General features: G+C 43.8%; 1 protein-coding gene across 2 annotated transcripts in view; it reads right to left on the bottom strand.

The window, feature by feature from the left end:
• Positions 1–3,703: 3,703 nt before the first annotated feature.
• The window catches only part of Rab32 (RAS oncogene family member Rab32), a 31,946-nt gene continuing 18,059 nt past the window's right edge, over positions 3,704–17,590 (bottom strand). For both annotated transcript variants that reach the window (XM_065427946.1, XM_065427945.1), the window contains exons 2-6: positions 14,411–14,539; positions 13,571–13,649; positions 10,674–10,855; positions 6,609–6,752; positions 3,704–4,743 (exon numbers count right to left, since the gene is read on the bottom strand). In XM_065427946.1, coding sequence (XP_065284018.1) covers positions 4,633–4,743; positions 6,609–6,752; positions 10,674–10,855; positions 13,571–13,649; positions 14,411–14,533 — 639 coding nt within the window. In that variant the 5' untranslated portion in view covers positions 14,534–14,539 and the 3' untranslated portion in view covers positions 3,704–4,632. The remainder of the gene's footprint in view (positions 4,744–6,608; positions 6,753–10,673; positions 10,856–13,570; positions 13,650–14,410; positions 14,540–17,590) is intronic.

The raw sequence follows: 17,590 nt of genomic DNA, 5'->3' as shown, positions 1-17,590 counted from the left end.
GACACAACCGCAGTGGGCATGGAATGACTTGTGCATGTTGCAGGTGATGTATGAGCACCAGGGTACAGAAATAATGTAACCAAATACACAAGTTACCCTCATTCACACGTTAGAAAGGTTACACGCCTAACTTAAGTTACAGCTAGTGGAGAGTCCTATGCTCTAATTTTGTTATTGTGCTCGCTATCTAGTCATGATGGGCCTGCTTGTCTTGCGGAGGATGTTTGGACAATGAAGTGGAGAAATGGTGCCCGACACTGCCCTGCGCCACTCGTTGGGCAGGCAGATGGTTGGGGCTCCTGCGCTTGTGCCCATTAGAGATTGGCAAGTTCTGACGTGGTCAAAGGACTTGCATTCCCTCTGTCTTGCTGCCCAAGTCTCCTTGTGCCAGTTTTGAGCCCTATGTGTCGGAATGGAAGGGGCCATAACCATGTAAGCGTGAAATTTCTGCAACAAGTTGTATACTTGTAGGGATTATAACTTGTGCTCTGCACCAGTTTGAGTTTGATAAATTATACCGACAACGGCTTAATGAGCCCTTTCAAACTTGGACACTCCTGCTTGTATGGATGAAAGTATTGCCAAGCAACGTCTCTCCACTCGAGGCTAGATTTAGCTCCGATTGCGTAATGCATGGCATGAAGACGGCGCCATTTGTGTGCGAGAGACATGCACGATTAAGCAATGGCATTTTTCCTCTACACAACGATGTGAAAGTAAGCCGTCTGGGTGGTACAGTTGCAATGATATAAATGAAAACGCCACAATATGTTTTCATTACTTGTGGTTATTACATGTAGCAAGCGATTTCCCTGACCAATTTTAAATATGTTTCACGTTAAAATTGCAGCCTAAAAGAGATTACCTTGCTACAATCACTAGACATTAACTTGAGCAACAAACCTCATCGGCATCTGTTCAATTTCTTCATTGACCAGGTATTTAGAAAAAGAACTCAATCCTGTGCTACAGCTTCCTCGTAATTTTGCAAAGCTTGGTTCTCTTACACGACTTAATGCTGTTGAGATACCTTGAAACAAGTTAGTGATGCCATGTGTCTAATGGCCCTAGGTTGTTTTACTCGCAGGTAAAATGCTTCATGCAAATGGGCTGTGGTTTTCAAAAGCAAGACTTCGCTTCTCAGGAGTTGGAGCCCTGAATGTGATTGCTGCCTGTTTTGAGGATTGCATGAAGGGTGAATGTTTAGTAAGGAGCAAAGATGCACTTCTTTCAAAAGGAAAACAGTTTCGTCTGCAACAAATTTGGAGATTAGAAAAAATAAAGGGAAACAATGGAAAGCATGAATCAAAGTAATGCTGGCCACCACACCTGTGCTGCACGTTACATTACCCCTTAGTGTTGAACAGTTGTATTAGTACTGGATTTTTTTTTACAACGATATCTTTTATGGGCTAACTTCCCTGGCCATTTGGATGTTTGCTGGTTTTCTTCACTGGAATCCCAAAATCCTTTTTCAGAAAATTACAAAGACAGATTCTCATTGTGCCACAAGGATTCGAACTTACAACCAACAGAATGGCTGTCCAGGATTCTACCAATTCTATTTCTCAATCACTCAGCTGATGCTACAGCAGTGGAGAATACTGAATCTGCAGGGAGAAGGCGATCGCGCCAGCAGCTGCCATCATTGGCTAATGCCCACTCAACATCTGTGTACTGGTTAGAGCTGCCATCTGCGCTTCGTGTTGTAGCACATCACCTTCCCAGTTGTGGAGGCTGTCCTAAACTTTTTTTTTCTTCTACTTGTCATGACAATGACTGAGCGTGTCTGCTGCATCATCAGTAGTCTTCTTCTAGTGCTTGGCTTCTCACGTTTCCTGGATGGCACTGGAGTCTGTTTAATTTTTTTCAAGGATAGCGTGAGGCCTATTAATGGTGTAGCCCAAATATAAGTTTGAGAAAAGCTGAATGAATCCAGCAGTAAGAAGGTAAAGGGTTCCTCTAGTAGAGACCAGTAGCTATGTCTGGATAGATCAAGAGGCGGAAGAAAAGCCAGAGTCCAGTTCATCACGGGGAGCCGCAATGTCCACTAATGAATAGACTCGCTTCTTTTACTCCTCAAAACGAGATTGCTCGCTCCCACCTGTTAATGTTCACTCCAACGTACGCTGCATGAAACAGTCCAAGGCTTACTGCACATTATATTTCACCAGATATCGCGTCGTTGCTTTGCGTTACGGTCAAACCTGATTTCTTCATCTCTGAAATACAGCTCTGTAGGGCAGCAAATTTGCAGATCTTTGCAAATTGTCCATTTGAAATATGTTGGCAAACGGTGGAGTGCTTGTGAAGGTGTAACCACAGATTGGAGGAAGACTGTCAGCAGTTTCTACTTTTAAATGAGACCATGACATGAGCACGGCAATCAAAAAGGCAGACAGAGATGGAGGTGCACTGGGAATTCATGCGCTGACGAGCTGTGGCGGCCGTGCTGTCCTCTTCAGGTTTTGCATTGCTGCTAAATGTGTTCTTAAGAATTGAATTGCAGCATTTAATAGTCCACAGGATATGAGAGACGCTGTAGGGGTGAGTCTCTAGATTTATGTTGATGACCTGTGGTTCTGTAATGTGCAACTAGAGTGTTTTTGCATTCTGCCCCCATTGGAATACAGCCACTGTAGTCAGGAATACGACAACCTTGTGCTCGGCAACAGAATGCCGTAGCCACTCATCCACCGCTGCAGTGCTCCAAGCAGTTTTTCTGCACTTGCAAGTACGAATGTGTGCGCCGAGGTAGTACATTCTAAAGTGAAGGCAACCAATTTAATTTGCTACTTTTCAGCTAGCGTTTGCAGATGTGGATTCTTATCTTTCATGTTCATTGAAAATGCTGGCAATTCACTTTTACACTGTCGTTCGAGAGCTTTCCACAGGCACAATATAACATAAATTTTGTTTATTACTGCAGACTCTGATGACCGACATCTAAGATATTGGTGAGCTGTCTTGCCAACTGCTGCTGATGATGATGCAATTGGTGCTGATGATGTTCTGTCACTAGGCTTAAATGCATTGCCATTATGCGACATGCTTTCTGGTGGTGCCTACTCGATATTGCAACTACTGCACAGGCAATCGCGATTCATGCTGTAGCTAGCTAAAACCCTGAATGGCAACTCTGCACTCTATGTATGCCATTGTGCAAAAGCTACAAGGACTGCACTAATTACAATCTGCAGCAGTAGTATGTACTGTGTCAGCATGCCCAAGAACAGCACGTGCATATGTTGCATCGCACTCTTTGTTGAGAAACGGCTAATAGCAACAGAAAACTGCTGTTATTGCTGCTGCAACTTGACTGGAATAAACAGTAAGGCAGGGCAGCACTCAACACACTTATAGGGATCAGCGATCCACATGAACCTTAGGCTCCTGGCGACATTTTTGATACTGAACAATATTAGCTAGCAGTAAAGGCCGGGTCGGTTTAGAATTAGCACTATGGTAAAGCATGTAATAAATGTTGGTAGTGCATGCGGCAATACCAGTTTTACCACTGATGTGAACATGGTGACCTGAACCAAATATACATAGACACTAGTTGGCTCTATGCGAGTGTCATTCCTGAATGACTGACGAGCAATGGTGCAGGTGATATTCGTCAGCTGTCAGCTGTTTGCATATGATGCTGTCTAGTTGCGTCACAGCTAACACTTCCATAGTGGATCGAGCGATGACCAAGTTTTCACTTGAACAAGATCTTTATTAATCACACATATGGCTTAACATGTATGTCAAATGCAGGTATAGTGATTTCACTTGTGAAATAATCTATTTTAATTTATCCACAGCAGGTGAGCATAAGAGGGTGCTCAAATTTCACACTTTCAAAATTCAGGTTTTACTTTTCATTCTGTCATGGGCTTTTTCATTACAGTATCATTCCCATACAAATTTTGCATTGCAAGACGCAAATTCGAACTGTAGAAACTGTAAACAATCATGCAGTTTTGTGGTACTGAACATAAGACAGGTGTTGATTAAGAAGTATGCTTGTACAAGTGCTTTTTGCTGTGATTTTCTCAAATCAAAAACAAATTCGCACCAGCCTTTTAATAAACATTCAGCAGATGGGACAAAACCTTTTGCTGTGACTTAACTGCATGAGTATCATGTCAACGCTGCTTAAAAATTGAGCATTTTATGTTTTTTGTCTTGATTGAACTACAAACACAAAAAAAGTGATGGATATGTGCTAGTTGAGTGTCACAGCGCTGCTTTATATTATACATGAGTAACAGCTACTTAATACAAAATGCTCTTCACTCCTAAAAGGTATGTCCAGAGCATACAAAAAATGTGTGATAAGCATTATTGACATATACCGGGCTAAAGAAAAAGCACTAGCTTTAAAAGGGTACTGTGAGCATTGTAAATTTTTGGCAATACTTGGCACACTCTGACATTTGAGTCCATTGAGCATGTCACATCAGAAAGCTGAACAGTTTGAGTGTAGAAGTGATGTTCAATGAACTTAAAACTAGCATTGTGTGGGCCATACCTGTACAAGTGAGCAGAAAAGGCCATTGGAGAGGGGCATGCACCTTCTTTGCTCAATATAAACACTTCCATCTAGCTGTAAAAGCTTATTAAGACTATAGACATATAAAGTCAGCAGCATGTTCTTCGTGGCACAGACTGCCCCATTGGAGTGGACCCTGACAATGGGACTGATGCTTGCCCGGATTCATCCAAGTTTAGCGCCTTTTGGTTGTGGAGTATCTGCAAAAAATGGATTGCCACGAAGTTTGCTCGCCAACTGAGGGAGATGTGCACACAACTACTTGCATCATTAACCCGATAGAGTTATGCGATGCTCTCCAGTTATGCCTATCCTACACTAACTGCTGTTAAGCTGCTTCTCTTTGTTCCCTTCTATCTATATATTTGTGTATTTCATCATTTCTTCCAGTTCTCTACTGCCAGCAACAATTTTATTCTCGTGTTTTTTATTTCTTTACTTCAGAGTGAAAAACCACACAATCAAGTCATAAATCAATCAAATCAAGGCATGTTCATAAATGATGGCACCATGTCAAGCAAGCACCATACAGCCAATATATAAAGCCTGGGTTATCTCAGTTTCAATTAAGGGACCCACTAATCATTTGTACAGTATGATAAATGTTTCATAGTTATACCCACAATTATGTGGCTCCATTACCAGTACACATATGTGATTCAAAGAATACTACACTGCAAGAATTAATCCTGTCGAAACAGGTCGTAGTTATAGGCAATGTTATTTTCTGGAGGCTGTATATGCCACAGAAACAAAGTGCTGCTTTAGTTTTGACACATCAGTCGGGGCTAATTTTTCTAGCCATCTAAGCATGTTTTGGATTTTTAACCATAGATGAAAATCTTAGTCTATCCTTTATGGGTAACAGCAGCTAAAAGTTGCTAAATTAAATAAACAAGCTCTAGGATTTTTTTTTTGTATTCATCGAAGACATTGTAGTCCTAAATAATATAGTAGCAGGCAACAATGGTTAAAGTTAAGAAGGTATATTTACCCTGAGGAATTTTTTGCAGGCTTTTGCTGCTTATCTAATTTAAAGTTGCACACCACTTTTTCAAGTTAAAATTTTGCACTGTGAACTGGGTTGTCTTTCACAAGAAGGCTTCAGCACTATCAAAGCGTGCATACACTAGCACAAGAAAGTAAAGTCCAGCCAACCTTAGCCAGCACTGGCTGGCACTCAGCTCAGCAGCAGCTAGCCCCAAACTTCTTTCGTTTTATTGCGATAGCAAATCGATGGACGCTGTAGGCGCATTTTCGAGATAGTCGTCGCCGTGATGTTTCGTATAAAGCCCTGGTGCGATAACATCGTGGCTGCGCGCCGTATGCTGTAGTGCGAGTGAGAGCTTGCGAGGGTGAGCTGACAATGGTGGTTCAATCTCGCGCGCGCATGGTAGGAAGGCGGGAATGAAGCGCACTCGACTAGCGGTATAAGTCAGTGCCAACGAATACTGAGGCAGACACAAGCGGTTCGTAGAGCAAGATCGCGCGCTGGAACACGGTAGAAAATCACAGTTTCGGTGCCTGCGCGCGCGCGACTGCACGACGTGGGAACAAGTGGACGAAAAGGAAGTTCACCACTCTTGCTGCGGTGCGAAGAAAAACAAGAACACGCAGACATTCGGTTTGTGTGTATTGTTATTTCTCTAAACTTCAATTCGTCTATTCAAGCAACATACTGTACAAATAACAAATGCCTTGAATAATTATTGAGGTCACGTGTCACTACGAGCGACGTCACAGTGCAAACACGTGTACGTAGGCGCACTAGCACGTGTACGTCACCCTCCGGTTTGGAGCATGGCGGCCCCGAGGAGAAGGGCGAATGGCGTTCGGTATGAACGTTCAGATCTTCCCGCTGCGCGTAGCGAAGTAATATTTAGCAGACACGATCGTTAGCGCGCAATGTATTCTCTGCGCTTGTCAGCCCAAAATGACCAGATCTGGTGAGGGGCTCTTTAAGCACAGGCTGCTCATACGCAAGTTGCTCTAGCCAGTGTGTGCGCGTGCATCTCTCCCTCTATTAACCACACAAATCATTCTCAAGCAATCAAACAACACTTACCTGTGTTATTAGGAACCTGGCTGCCTCCTCAATGTTGAGGTTTTCCTTGGCCGACGTGAGAAACCATCCACCAAAGTTGTTCTCCCTGCAGAATTCATTCATGGCGGCTGGGTTGTTTACCATGCCTTCTTTGGACATGTCGCACTGCAAGTGAAATCCACATGAAAAGAAAAATGCATGGAGACGTACCACTTGCATGCAGGAAAAATGCAACAAGGGAAAGACGTCAGAAAGCATTATGCTGGTCACTGAATCATTTTAGTAGGTAAGAAACAGAAATGTATGTATCCATAAGGATTGACACTGAGCGCATATATATATATATATATATATATATATATATATATATATATATATATATATATATATATATATATATATATATATATATATATATATATATATATATATATATATATATATATATATATATATAAAGAGAGAGAGAGCTTAAATTTTCTGCCATCAATGTTCTTTGGTTATTTTCTCTATCTATTTTCATCAAGTGACGAGATTTGGAGCTTAAGGCTTAATTGTTTTTTTCACTGTGCAACCGACATCCTCTGATGGTAAGATCTTGAATCCTTCGGAAACCTTTCGATTTGTACGAGTCCACCTTACAGAAAGGGCATTGTCATATTTCAGTGGGTTCCTGCCCATAGCAGTGGCACTGATGACTGGGAGCTTGCCAACACAGAAGCAAAGTTGATTCTCTACGATGGTATAGTTCGATCTTGATCCCATTTTCGAGGCTGGACGCTTAACGCTATCTTAACAAGATTAAAGTAGTCATAGCAAGATGTAACATTGCACTGTGAGCTGTGCACCGTGCCGAGGCAACTGATTACGTACTGTGTGTGTGCTCCTTTTATCTTTTGTGTGAATAGAATCTCCATATTCTGAAAGAGATCACTTGGGTCCGTTGCTAATGCTGTGCTCATCAGGCAATGAAGGTTATTGCGATTTTTTGAGAGAGCGGAATTGAAGGAGTAATTACAATTATTAAGCGGAGGTCTCTTGCCTCCACTTCTCTATAGAACAAAGAAGTCGCAGTTTCGCCCGAAAGGCAAAGCATACTTATAGCAATAGCAAAGTATTATACAACTACACGCAGTAAAAATGTGTGCAGTTTTGTCGGCCGTGTAAATTGCAGCAAGAACCCACCTTCGAATTCAGTTAACGAGCATGGTGTTACACGCACGCAGGCAAACATGAAGATATCGCATTGAACACGCGCGCTTAATCACGCAACCTCCAACACTGAGTGCGCGGGAAAACGGCGCGCATTAAGCCACCATCATTTTCGTCTGAACCTCAAACGCTTTCCCTCGCATCCACAGTATTCGGGGCACGTTCTTATCGCACTTAGATTTCGTACGTAACATTATGGCGACGGCAATAATTCGCCTAGACTCTCCATATAATTGATATCACAATAACAACGACGGATGCCGCTGGCGGCCACACTGGTGGAGAACCAACCACATACCTACTGGGATCGGGTGAAAGTTCCTAAAAGTCCACGGTGACATGGCCACCCTTGCAAAGTTCGATCCAGCATCCTGATTCCCGTGTTGGTATCCTCCTTTAATTTCGACCGGAGGAGATAGTCCCGTCACCCGCCTTCCCCTACCCTGCATTTTTATGTAGCAGGATATACCTAGCAAACGACAACACCCGTCTCCCGCCATCTCAGGTCAAGTGCGAGCGCCTCATGTTTACACTGAACGAGGTGCTTCCCGGTGAAGTTCCAATACATCAACGGCGTGCTTTCCGAACGCCAACGAAAGCTTAGTTTTAATCGATTCCGATAGTGTGTGGCGTCCGTGCTATGTAAAAAAAAAAACAAAAGTATTCCCGTACATAAGCTTCTCTGTCGAAACAATCGTCGTCATCTTCTCTCCGTTTGTTTTCTCTCCCTTTAATTACCCCGAAAACTGAGTAGCCGGCTAGTTCAGCTAGACCTACCTGTCAGCTCTTCCCTTATCCAGCTCGGTCACAAATTTTGGTGGAGTGTCGATGAAATTGTCGAAGACACCTAATTTTATTCCAAGGTGCTGCTGACTCTATTGAAAGAAAGTCAGGGTGGTATAGAATTATGCTTTCTGCCTTTTCTAGTGATGGTTCACAATTACGGAATAAATAAATGTCGGTTTTATTGTACAGTTGGGTTGCGTCCTTCTAAAAAAATAAAAAAAAATGAAATACTAGAAGTTAAATATTGGTTACAACAGTTGCGAGACAGAAAAAAAAAGAAAGCTATTCTTTAACCGTTCTTGACAGAACGCGCCCCGTCGAACGCTAACAGCACTGAATGACTCTGGTTCTGACACGCATGGTAGTGCCAGAGTCATACAATACTTGTAGTGCCTTGGGAAGTGGGTCGGGCGTAGGCGTACTCGACATATGTTGAAGCGAAATGGACCCACATTGAGTACGCAGTGATTTCATTTTGCCATGATCCCAATATGCGTGACATTTTTTCTTGCCACCAGTTTACAGAACTGGCAAACAAAAATAAACAAACAAACAAAAAAAAAACAAATCGCGTACACAAATGCGGACAGGACGACTGAAGGGGAACTTTGTAATAAATCGATCTCAACAACCTTCTGCAGTGTGCGGGCTTCGCCCTGTGACTACTATTTTTGCGGCAAAGCAACACTTCAAGGTGAAATGCAGACGAACGAAGTTCAGCAAACGCTTTTGATCAATTACGTGGGACTCGGGTTGTATTGAATTCGGGGCATAAATGCAGGTAGCTCGGATGTTATAGGAACGTTTGGAACGTGGCCGATGTGGAAGTACTTGGAAGTAAAGGCCTAGTTCGCCGGTATAGATTACTGGCTTCATGTTAGATTAGGTTAGGCTAGGCTACATTCACAAAAGAGCGTTGTTATGCGAATGTCTGCTACCTTGTCCATTGTCTTCGCGTTATTTCGTTGTCTGCATAGTGCAGTAAATCAGGGCACATTTTTATAAGTTTCACTGAGAAGTAAGATAAAGCTGCACAAAGCAAGGACAACAATAGTTATGAGGTTAAAGCTGGAACGTAAAAAAAGAAAAGAAAGGCAGAGACCTTTCGATGCCGCTACCTCGAAGGAAATTGGCGGTGTGCGCCATAAACATGAAATTTCAGCTACCTGTAACGCGAAGGGGTGACTGGAAGTGACTCGCAGCGTTTTCGCCAGGGAAGCAGAAACAATATGTCATGTCTTTTAAACATAAGATTTCAGCTAATTATCACTACACTAATCGGAAGTGTACTATATTTGCTGGCGCTTTAGGTACTAAAGGGGGGGAAGATGAGTTGCGGAAGAGCAGAAAGGACACGAACTGTCTTGCTTACGCATCTCAGCCTTTTCGGAATGCGGCAGTGGTTACCGGGAGTAGAATCCGGGACTTCGTGCTCAAAAGCAGAACGCCATATCCATCTGAGCCACCACGGAAGTAGTCAGCGGTATTGATTTTGTATGGCTTTCATTGCGCAAAACGGAATCCACATATACCAGCCCACGCAGTGCAATTAATTGCGTAAATATATATTTTGGCACAATTCCTTTCTCTATCGAGTCGCGAGGTGCAGACTTTTGCCGTTTATCGCAGACAGCTTCCACAACGGGCACTATCACATATCGCGCGCATTATAGGACCACAATACATATGGGTGCGTGTCTGCACACTATTCAACAATTAAGTTTAGCACGAAGCACGCGATCGTGACGCAGACAAATTGAGACACGTGACGATCGAGCCCTAACTGACAATCGTTTGTTCTTCAAAGCGCATACCTCGCAAGTATAGCAAAATTAGCAACCACACTGCCTATTGTAAAGAATTATCAGCCGCAGGTTAGCGCTCGGCCGGTGTCTTTCTTTCAGGTTCAAGAGGTCTTTGGGCCATTTGGTCCGACATGTTTAAAAAAAAAAACTGCGACTTCAGATGAGGCGCAACAGGAAGGCTGTGACAGGACGAGCGGTCGTCCTGTCCACTCCACTCCTCGGTGTCTTTTTGTGTGTGCGTGCGGTGATCGTCTGCTTCGCGCTAAACTCAGTCCCCACGCACCTTGTTTGCGAGGAGCACGCAGGGTACGGCGCTGCCCTCGGGCAGTTGCACTTTGCTGTCCAGGTCGGCCTTCCACTTCCGCACCGCCTCGAAGGTCTGCGACCGCGTCACGTCGAACACGATGAAGGCGCCGACGGCCTCCTTGTAGTAGACGCGTGTCATGTTGCCGAAGCGCTCCTGGCCTGCAAGCCGCGCAGAGTATAGCAGCGATCGTGTCGTACGAAAATGAAGCATCGATTAAAGGACGGGCAAGACTAAATTAGTTGAAATTGGTAAAATACTGCTTAAGAACTTCATTTCTGTTCATTTGGCTGGAAAATGGTAAGTACCGATGCATGAAATGAAAGCCAAATTTCAATGTCTCGAACTTCGCGCCGAAATCTCAGCACGGTATCGTCAGCATGACGTCACGTATTTCAACGTATTTTTGTTGTAGTTAAACCGTTTTGGCAGATGAAAGGGCAGCAGGTTGAGCCCTTAGTTTCTTTAGAATGCAATGTATATTTCCTTGCCCGACAAAGGCTAAAGTAAACCGTAGTAGGCGCTGTTATAATCTACGCATTCGCGGCGAGCTGTACGGCAACTTCAACGTGGCGTCACTTTCATTTCTGCCTTTTCTTTGGCTTACGGTGACTCCTAACAGCAGTAGTGGCTGTTTTACCCTTGCAGAGCGTAATTTGCTAAAAAAAATTTTATTGCCACTTTAAGTTCCTCTACTTTTTCTTGCATCTTAATCTATCAAGAAGTGAAATTGATCAGCCATAGCACGAAGGCAAGTGTTTCCACCGGATCTACCGTTATATCGTTCGTTCACACTGGAGACGTATTCTCGGGCAATCACTTTCGGATATGTCACTTTCAGTGTGTGCAGCTTTTCTGGTTGTACAAAACCGGTCGAGCTGATTGGCTAGTTTACCAAAACTGGTTGAGCTTATAGGCTGGTTGAGCGAAAGGGCTCAATCTGAATGACTGGTTGAGCTAAACTGCTCGAATCATCCAACGCGCCATGCAACTACGTCACGCGGAAGCGATATATAATCGCCGAAAGTGATCGTCCTAGAATACCACCACCAGTTATACCCTAAACTTCTAAGCTTATTTTCACGTATTGAATATTGTGCGTGAGAAATTACGTTGATGTTGGAAAGATTCGGGACAGAATTGCTCATGTATACTTTTGTTGTTACATTCGTCGAACATGTAGCGCGGGAAAGGGTCGGAAGTTTCACGGAAGAGTCGAATTCCTAACTACACTCGTTGGAAGATCGTGAAACTTATAAACTGATTTGTAGGTGACCTTATATGTATGTCGTCACGTGATCATAATGTAGTGCCACAATTTTACGCGCGATAATGAATAATACAAATATATATGTAATCATTGGGAAGACCACTTAAAATGTAATTTAACTGAAATTGTAAGGATAGTTCATTCTTTACATAACCCGCTAACTTGCATATTCTTTATGCATGCCGCAAATTACCGTGAATGCATTCATGTTGTCAAAAGGTACGTCTCAAAGTGACATCTGGTCTACCAGAGAGAATGTGATAGAGCCTTCTCAATCAATTCTGGCCATTTCTTTTTCTTCTGACATGCACTTAACCCTAAGTGCATAAGAGTTTTTGCATTCCATTGCCTTCAGATTGGGACGTCGCAACCGGAAGCCAAACCTGCGACCCCATGATCAGCATGTGCCAAATGTGCTAAAGTGGCTGCTCTATGAAAATTTTGTTTGCTATTGCAGCTGTAATATATGTGCTTCATTCTTTTTCCAGTTCGAACACCTTATTAACAAGCTTTCCATCGTTTCCCAAGTTTTCTCAGATATGCGCGATTTCGTCTGCATTTCACGTATTTTTTTTTTTTTGCTACAGTACCCTCAGCGCTAACAAGCCTTACAAAAGAAAGGGCGAGGGGAGGGGGGGGGATAGAGGGCAACAAATTTTTCAACGTGTTACACATTGCAAAATATAAAATTGTATGAAATGCACAGGTAGCACATTCACTTGAAAAGCAATTGTCAATACTTGATTCGAAAAAAAATATCGCATCAAATAAGTGCTCATTAAATACTGGATTTGAAAAAGAAATCGCAGCAGGGAGGAGAGGACATCCCTAGAAGTAGCGGTTGCAACTTTACCCGGAAAGTGATTATATTCTGAAACTGTGCCTTAAGAAAAAAAAAAAGAAAAATTAAGCGTGTCAGTTCTGCACTTTATTCCCTAACATTTTAAATGTCATCTACTCCTCGAGAGACGTAGTACTTTTGCAATATGCTGTTGTGACGTTCTATATGCTTAATCTAAAAATATGTTGATACATCTTAAATAAATTTTTTTTTTCTGTGATTGTCGAGTGTTTCTCCTCCGAGGCTCTCATTCGCAAAAAACTCGCTACAATGCATGCTTCTGTAATTATTAAAAAACGAACCTTATGACTAAACTCTGCGACCTTTCTAATTTTTTTATACTTTTTTAACCACGGATCTCTTGCAGGCGTACTCAAATATAGACGGGGCGTATGATTGATATATAAGTTTCTAGTCTCTAAGAAAATATTCCGCTTTTCGCAGCAAAAAACGTAAAATCGTTACAGGATGTGGCTGGGATGTAATAGATATGGCGGTGAAATAATAAATTTGCGATTCAGAACTCGCCTAGGTATTTAAACTCGGCTGACAAGGTAACGTCATTGTCACCTGCAATTACAAGCGGGACGATGGATTGGCTACGAGACCGTTACGTCCGTCTTTCATTCAGTAATATGAGATGCATGTTGCGTTGCGCGAAACTTCACTGTTGAAGGCAGTTGAACTTGCACTGAATCGAAACGAAATATTTGTTGTTTTGTACTTTCAAATTCACGTTGCACTTATAATATAAACAACACTTACCTGCTATATCCCATAACTGAAGACGAATGAGGGTATTTTCATCCCATTCTATAACCTTGAGAGCGAAGTCGACGCCGATCTGAACATCTCTCGAGTCAAGGATTGAAGGCAGTGGTCAGGAACGCATTTTGTTATCACGTATTGTTAAGACGCACGAAGAACCTTCTGATAAACAAACTATTGCGGAAAGGTCAACGCTTCGCGAAGACAATGCCTGCGCATCCTACAATGCTTTCACACAAACACCAAAGAAATGACTAATTAATGTAATGTAGATAGCGGAACTTTCACCTGTTAAGTTACAGGCATTTTCATGTAAGCACAGCGCTGAACATCTACGACATATAAAAAATATCGCAGAATGACATTGCAGGGTACGGCATTTGACAACGTACCTATCAGAGAGACATTGAAATGAGATGGGAAAAAAGTTTCACTGGAAGAGATGCTTCTGGTTTGCTACCCTACACTTGGAAGGGGGTGGGGGGATAAGAAAATTGTAAAGAAACGAAAAAGAAGGAAAAGGTTGTGTGGGAGGTTGGGGGGAGAGAGGTAGCGTAAGTGCAATGCATGTATAGCGAATAACCTAAGGTAGCAGAGCTTAAATCATGATCCGTTCTTTCAATGGAAAGAGCGCAAAAAACAAACGGAGGTCAGAAAGACGGCTCGTCTCGTCTTCCTCCGCTGTTTTCGCGCTCTCTTGTCTTCAATTGAAGGTCATCAGGATCCAACTCGGCTGAACTCCATTGCTTCTTCAAATCCTGACATAACGTATAGCAACACAACTTAGAATTTGTACGGTCAACGTGCGGTGTATGCATATATATAAGAACAGGATACGGTAGCCCTGTAGTGATGTGAAAAGAACTGGTGTACGTAACGCTTGATGATGCTGGTCTTGCCGGTGCCCAGCTCACCAATGACCAGGATCTTGTACAGGTGCTCGCGCTGAGGTTCCTTCATCGTGACCTGCGTGAGCCGCGCCAACAATCAGCGCTGTTTTGCAGTAAGGATGAAACAGGCTGGGTATTCTTGTACATTTAAAAAAAACATCCCTCCGTCGTTTGCCACCCGCTGCCTTTTGCGTGCCTGTTTTTTTTCTTTTTCAGCATTCAAGAGAAAGCCACTGGGCCGCACGAAGCGGTGGGTGCATTGCAAACAGCTGTAAGTCATTCTTATTTTTTCATATGTGCCCTACAAACCTAGTATTAATATGTCGGCTATTTATTCATCAATGAAAGACTGTTCATTAACTAGTACTAATCACTGAATAAAAAAAAACAACGCAAAAAAGACTGGCGGCTCCTCCAGGAGGTTGCCAACAACTATACAGTCGGTTTCATCCACACAGTTTTCGCTTACTCTCCCTCTCTATGTTTCGCTTTTACTTTGTTTTGTTTTTGTTTAACTTCATTTGTGTTAGCATTTATGCTGATTTCCTCTAACTCTTGCGCGTGTGCGTGCGCGTTGAATTCGTCTTTGAACTTTCTGAGGTAACCTAACCAATGTGGTATCAAAACTCAGTCATTAAACTATGGGGATTCACGCGCCAGAACCGCAATCTCATTGTGAAGCACGCCGTGGCAGGCGACTCTGGGTTAATTTTGACCTCTTGCGGTTCGTTACCGTGCACCTAAATCAAAGTACACGTTTTTTTAATTTTTTTTTCCTTTTCGCATCCATCGAAACGCGGCCGTCGCGACCGGGGATTGAACCCCCTACCTCGAGCTCAGCACCGCAACAGAATAGCCACTAAACTATACCACGTCGGGCGATGTGATATTTCTGAACCTTTCTTTGTTCTCCATTGGGAATATGGAATACGTACACGCGTTACGGGAAGGATTACAATCACCGACAAGTTTACAGTTCTTACGTGTCAGGAGTGCTTCATTTATGCAATACAATCAGCGCAAGGTAAAGCGTGAGAATCTAAACTGGACTTCGACCAGAGAGTAGTAACCTGCAATCACCCTGGGCCTTTCCCTTGCAGGAAAAAGACGGAGCAATTAAAGAAAAAATTGAAGTTTTCGTCAAGGGTAAGACGACCGGGGATAAAAAAAAAGGAAAGAAATCGTCAAGAACAAAAATGAACTTGACTGTCTTCCCAAGCGACGCCACTGGCAGGTAATTTGTGTGATCGCTTGACATGAACGCTATCACACCGTTGCAGGTCGCGGAAATCTGAGAGCGTTGCTTATTAGCCTAAAAGCAAAGAAATAAACAAATCTGAATTCCTGAGGCGATACGTGGATGCGAGCACGCATGAGATCTTCGAAACATTCACCGGGAAGGCACCTTCGAATTGCCCTGGTTGGCAAAGCAGCCCTAGTTTCTTATATAATCATTTCTTATTCTTGTCATTCCTATCTTCCCTATTTCGTTTTCTGTGTCGTCCTTTTGTATTTATTACAACAGGTCAGTAACTATCTGTGGTTGTTAGTCAGCGCTTGTGCCTCGTGTTCCTCCCTTTGTCCTGCCCCCTCGCGCGCTGTTGACTCCTTTCAAGATGTCAAACAAGCTATATATATGCCCGCTTCGCACCGCGAAGCAAACCGAATGTTTATATCGTGCCCAGGACGACTCCGCGCCGTAAGTCTGTCCCTTGTCGACGTCTAAGAACGTCGTCGCGCCAGTTTCTGCCGACACGGCGATATCGTTGGAGTGCAAGCAGATAACGCGACGCAAACCACAAGCTGTTGAGATTTGCCACAAAAAGCGCGTTCCTTAAAGGCCCGTTCTTCGCACTCGTTCTCTAAGCTTGATTTTATCGCGGAAGAACTTCCAGGTAGTTCACAAATGACAATGTATATACCGACAGTCAGGTGGCGGTGCGCGTAGTACGCGCCCCCCCTTACAGTGACCCCACCGCAAGGAAGATAGGAGAGGCAAGCAGGAGGCTGCGCGCGGCACACGCGGTCGAAACTAGGGTATGGTGTGTTCCCTGCCACTGCGGAGTATCAGGAAACGAAGCGGCTCACACCGCTGCGAGCGCGATGTACTGATCTCATACGGGCGCAGCGATGTAGCAACTATTGTGCCCCTGCGAAATGACGGAAATGAAGAGATATCCTCCCTAGAACAACGACAGAGGCGACGACAGCTCCGTGAACGCCTGCCACAACACATGCCGAAGGAAGGTCCACTGCCTGCAGGCGTGTCGCGCTCATGTCAAGTACTTGTGCGCAAGGCCCGCACCGGTGCTGCACTTACGCCGGATGTATACTAGCAATGCAGCAATGCGCACAAGGAAAGACGTCTTCCGGACAGCACGGTGGAAGATCTGCCACCCACACAAACAGGCTGCCCAGCATGGAAAACGACAGCTGCGCCAACCGTCAGGCACTCGCTGTGGGAGTGTACAAAGTACGCAGCCCTTCGACGAAAACAACGGGGGCAAGTGGCCAGCTTCGAGGAGCGGATCCGTCCCTCAGCGGAGACCCACACTGTCCTGCGAGCGCCGTTTGCCTTAGTTGCGGAATCGGGTGCGAACCTTCGCATGGTGTAACCGTGCGGAGGAAGCATTCTTCGGTGGCTGTCCCTGTCCTCATCTCCCAATTCCCCAACTCCATTACCCTTAATAGGCCGATGAGCCACCCCTCTTTTAATAAAGCTGTACCATACCATGACGGCACACAGGGGACTACCATAGCGTACACTCACGCTGACAATAATTTGACGAGATTAAGTAAATTGTAACAGCGCAAAAAACAAAAATCCTTAGCAATACAGGAGAATTAGTAACCTTACCGTTTCACTTCCTCTCGTCCGCGTTAAATCAAATCGAGAAAGTATAGGGAAAGTATCGCGCTTAGAATTCTGCCGTGCACATCTGGGGTCCACCGCAGTGCACACGTTGCAATATTACATTGGAAGCTGCCAATGCGTTACGAACTGCTTGACGCATGCTAATATTAGGCCATGATCAGGGCGCTTCTTTTACCTGCTTACATTCTTGATGCTTGTGTGTTTAACGTGACTGTGCTACCTAGCTCATTCATTGTTTGCCATTTATATGTT

Source organism: Dermacentor albipictus, chromosome 3 (genome assembly GCF_038994185.2).
Source record: "Dermacentor albipictus isolate Rhodes 1998 colony chromosome 3, USDA_Dalb.pri_finalv2, whole genome shotgun sequence".
Lineage (NCBI taxonomy): Eukaryota > Metazoa > Arthropoda > Arachnida > Ixodida > Ixodidae > Dermacentor > Dermacentor albipictus.
The sequence above is the reverse complement of the archived record's forward strand: the minus strand, read 5'-3'. Positions and strand labels throughout refer to the sequence as shown.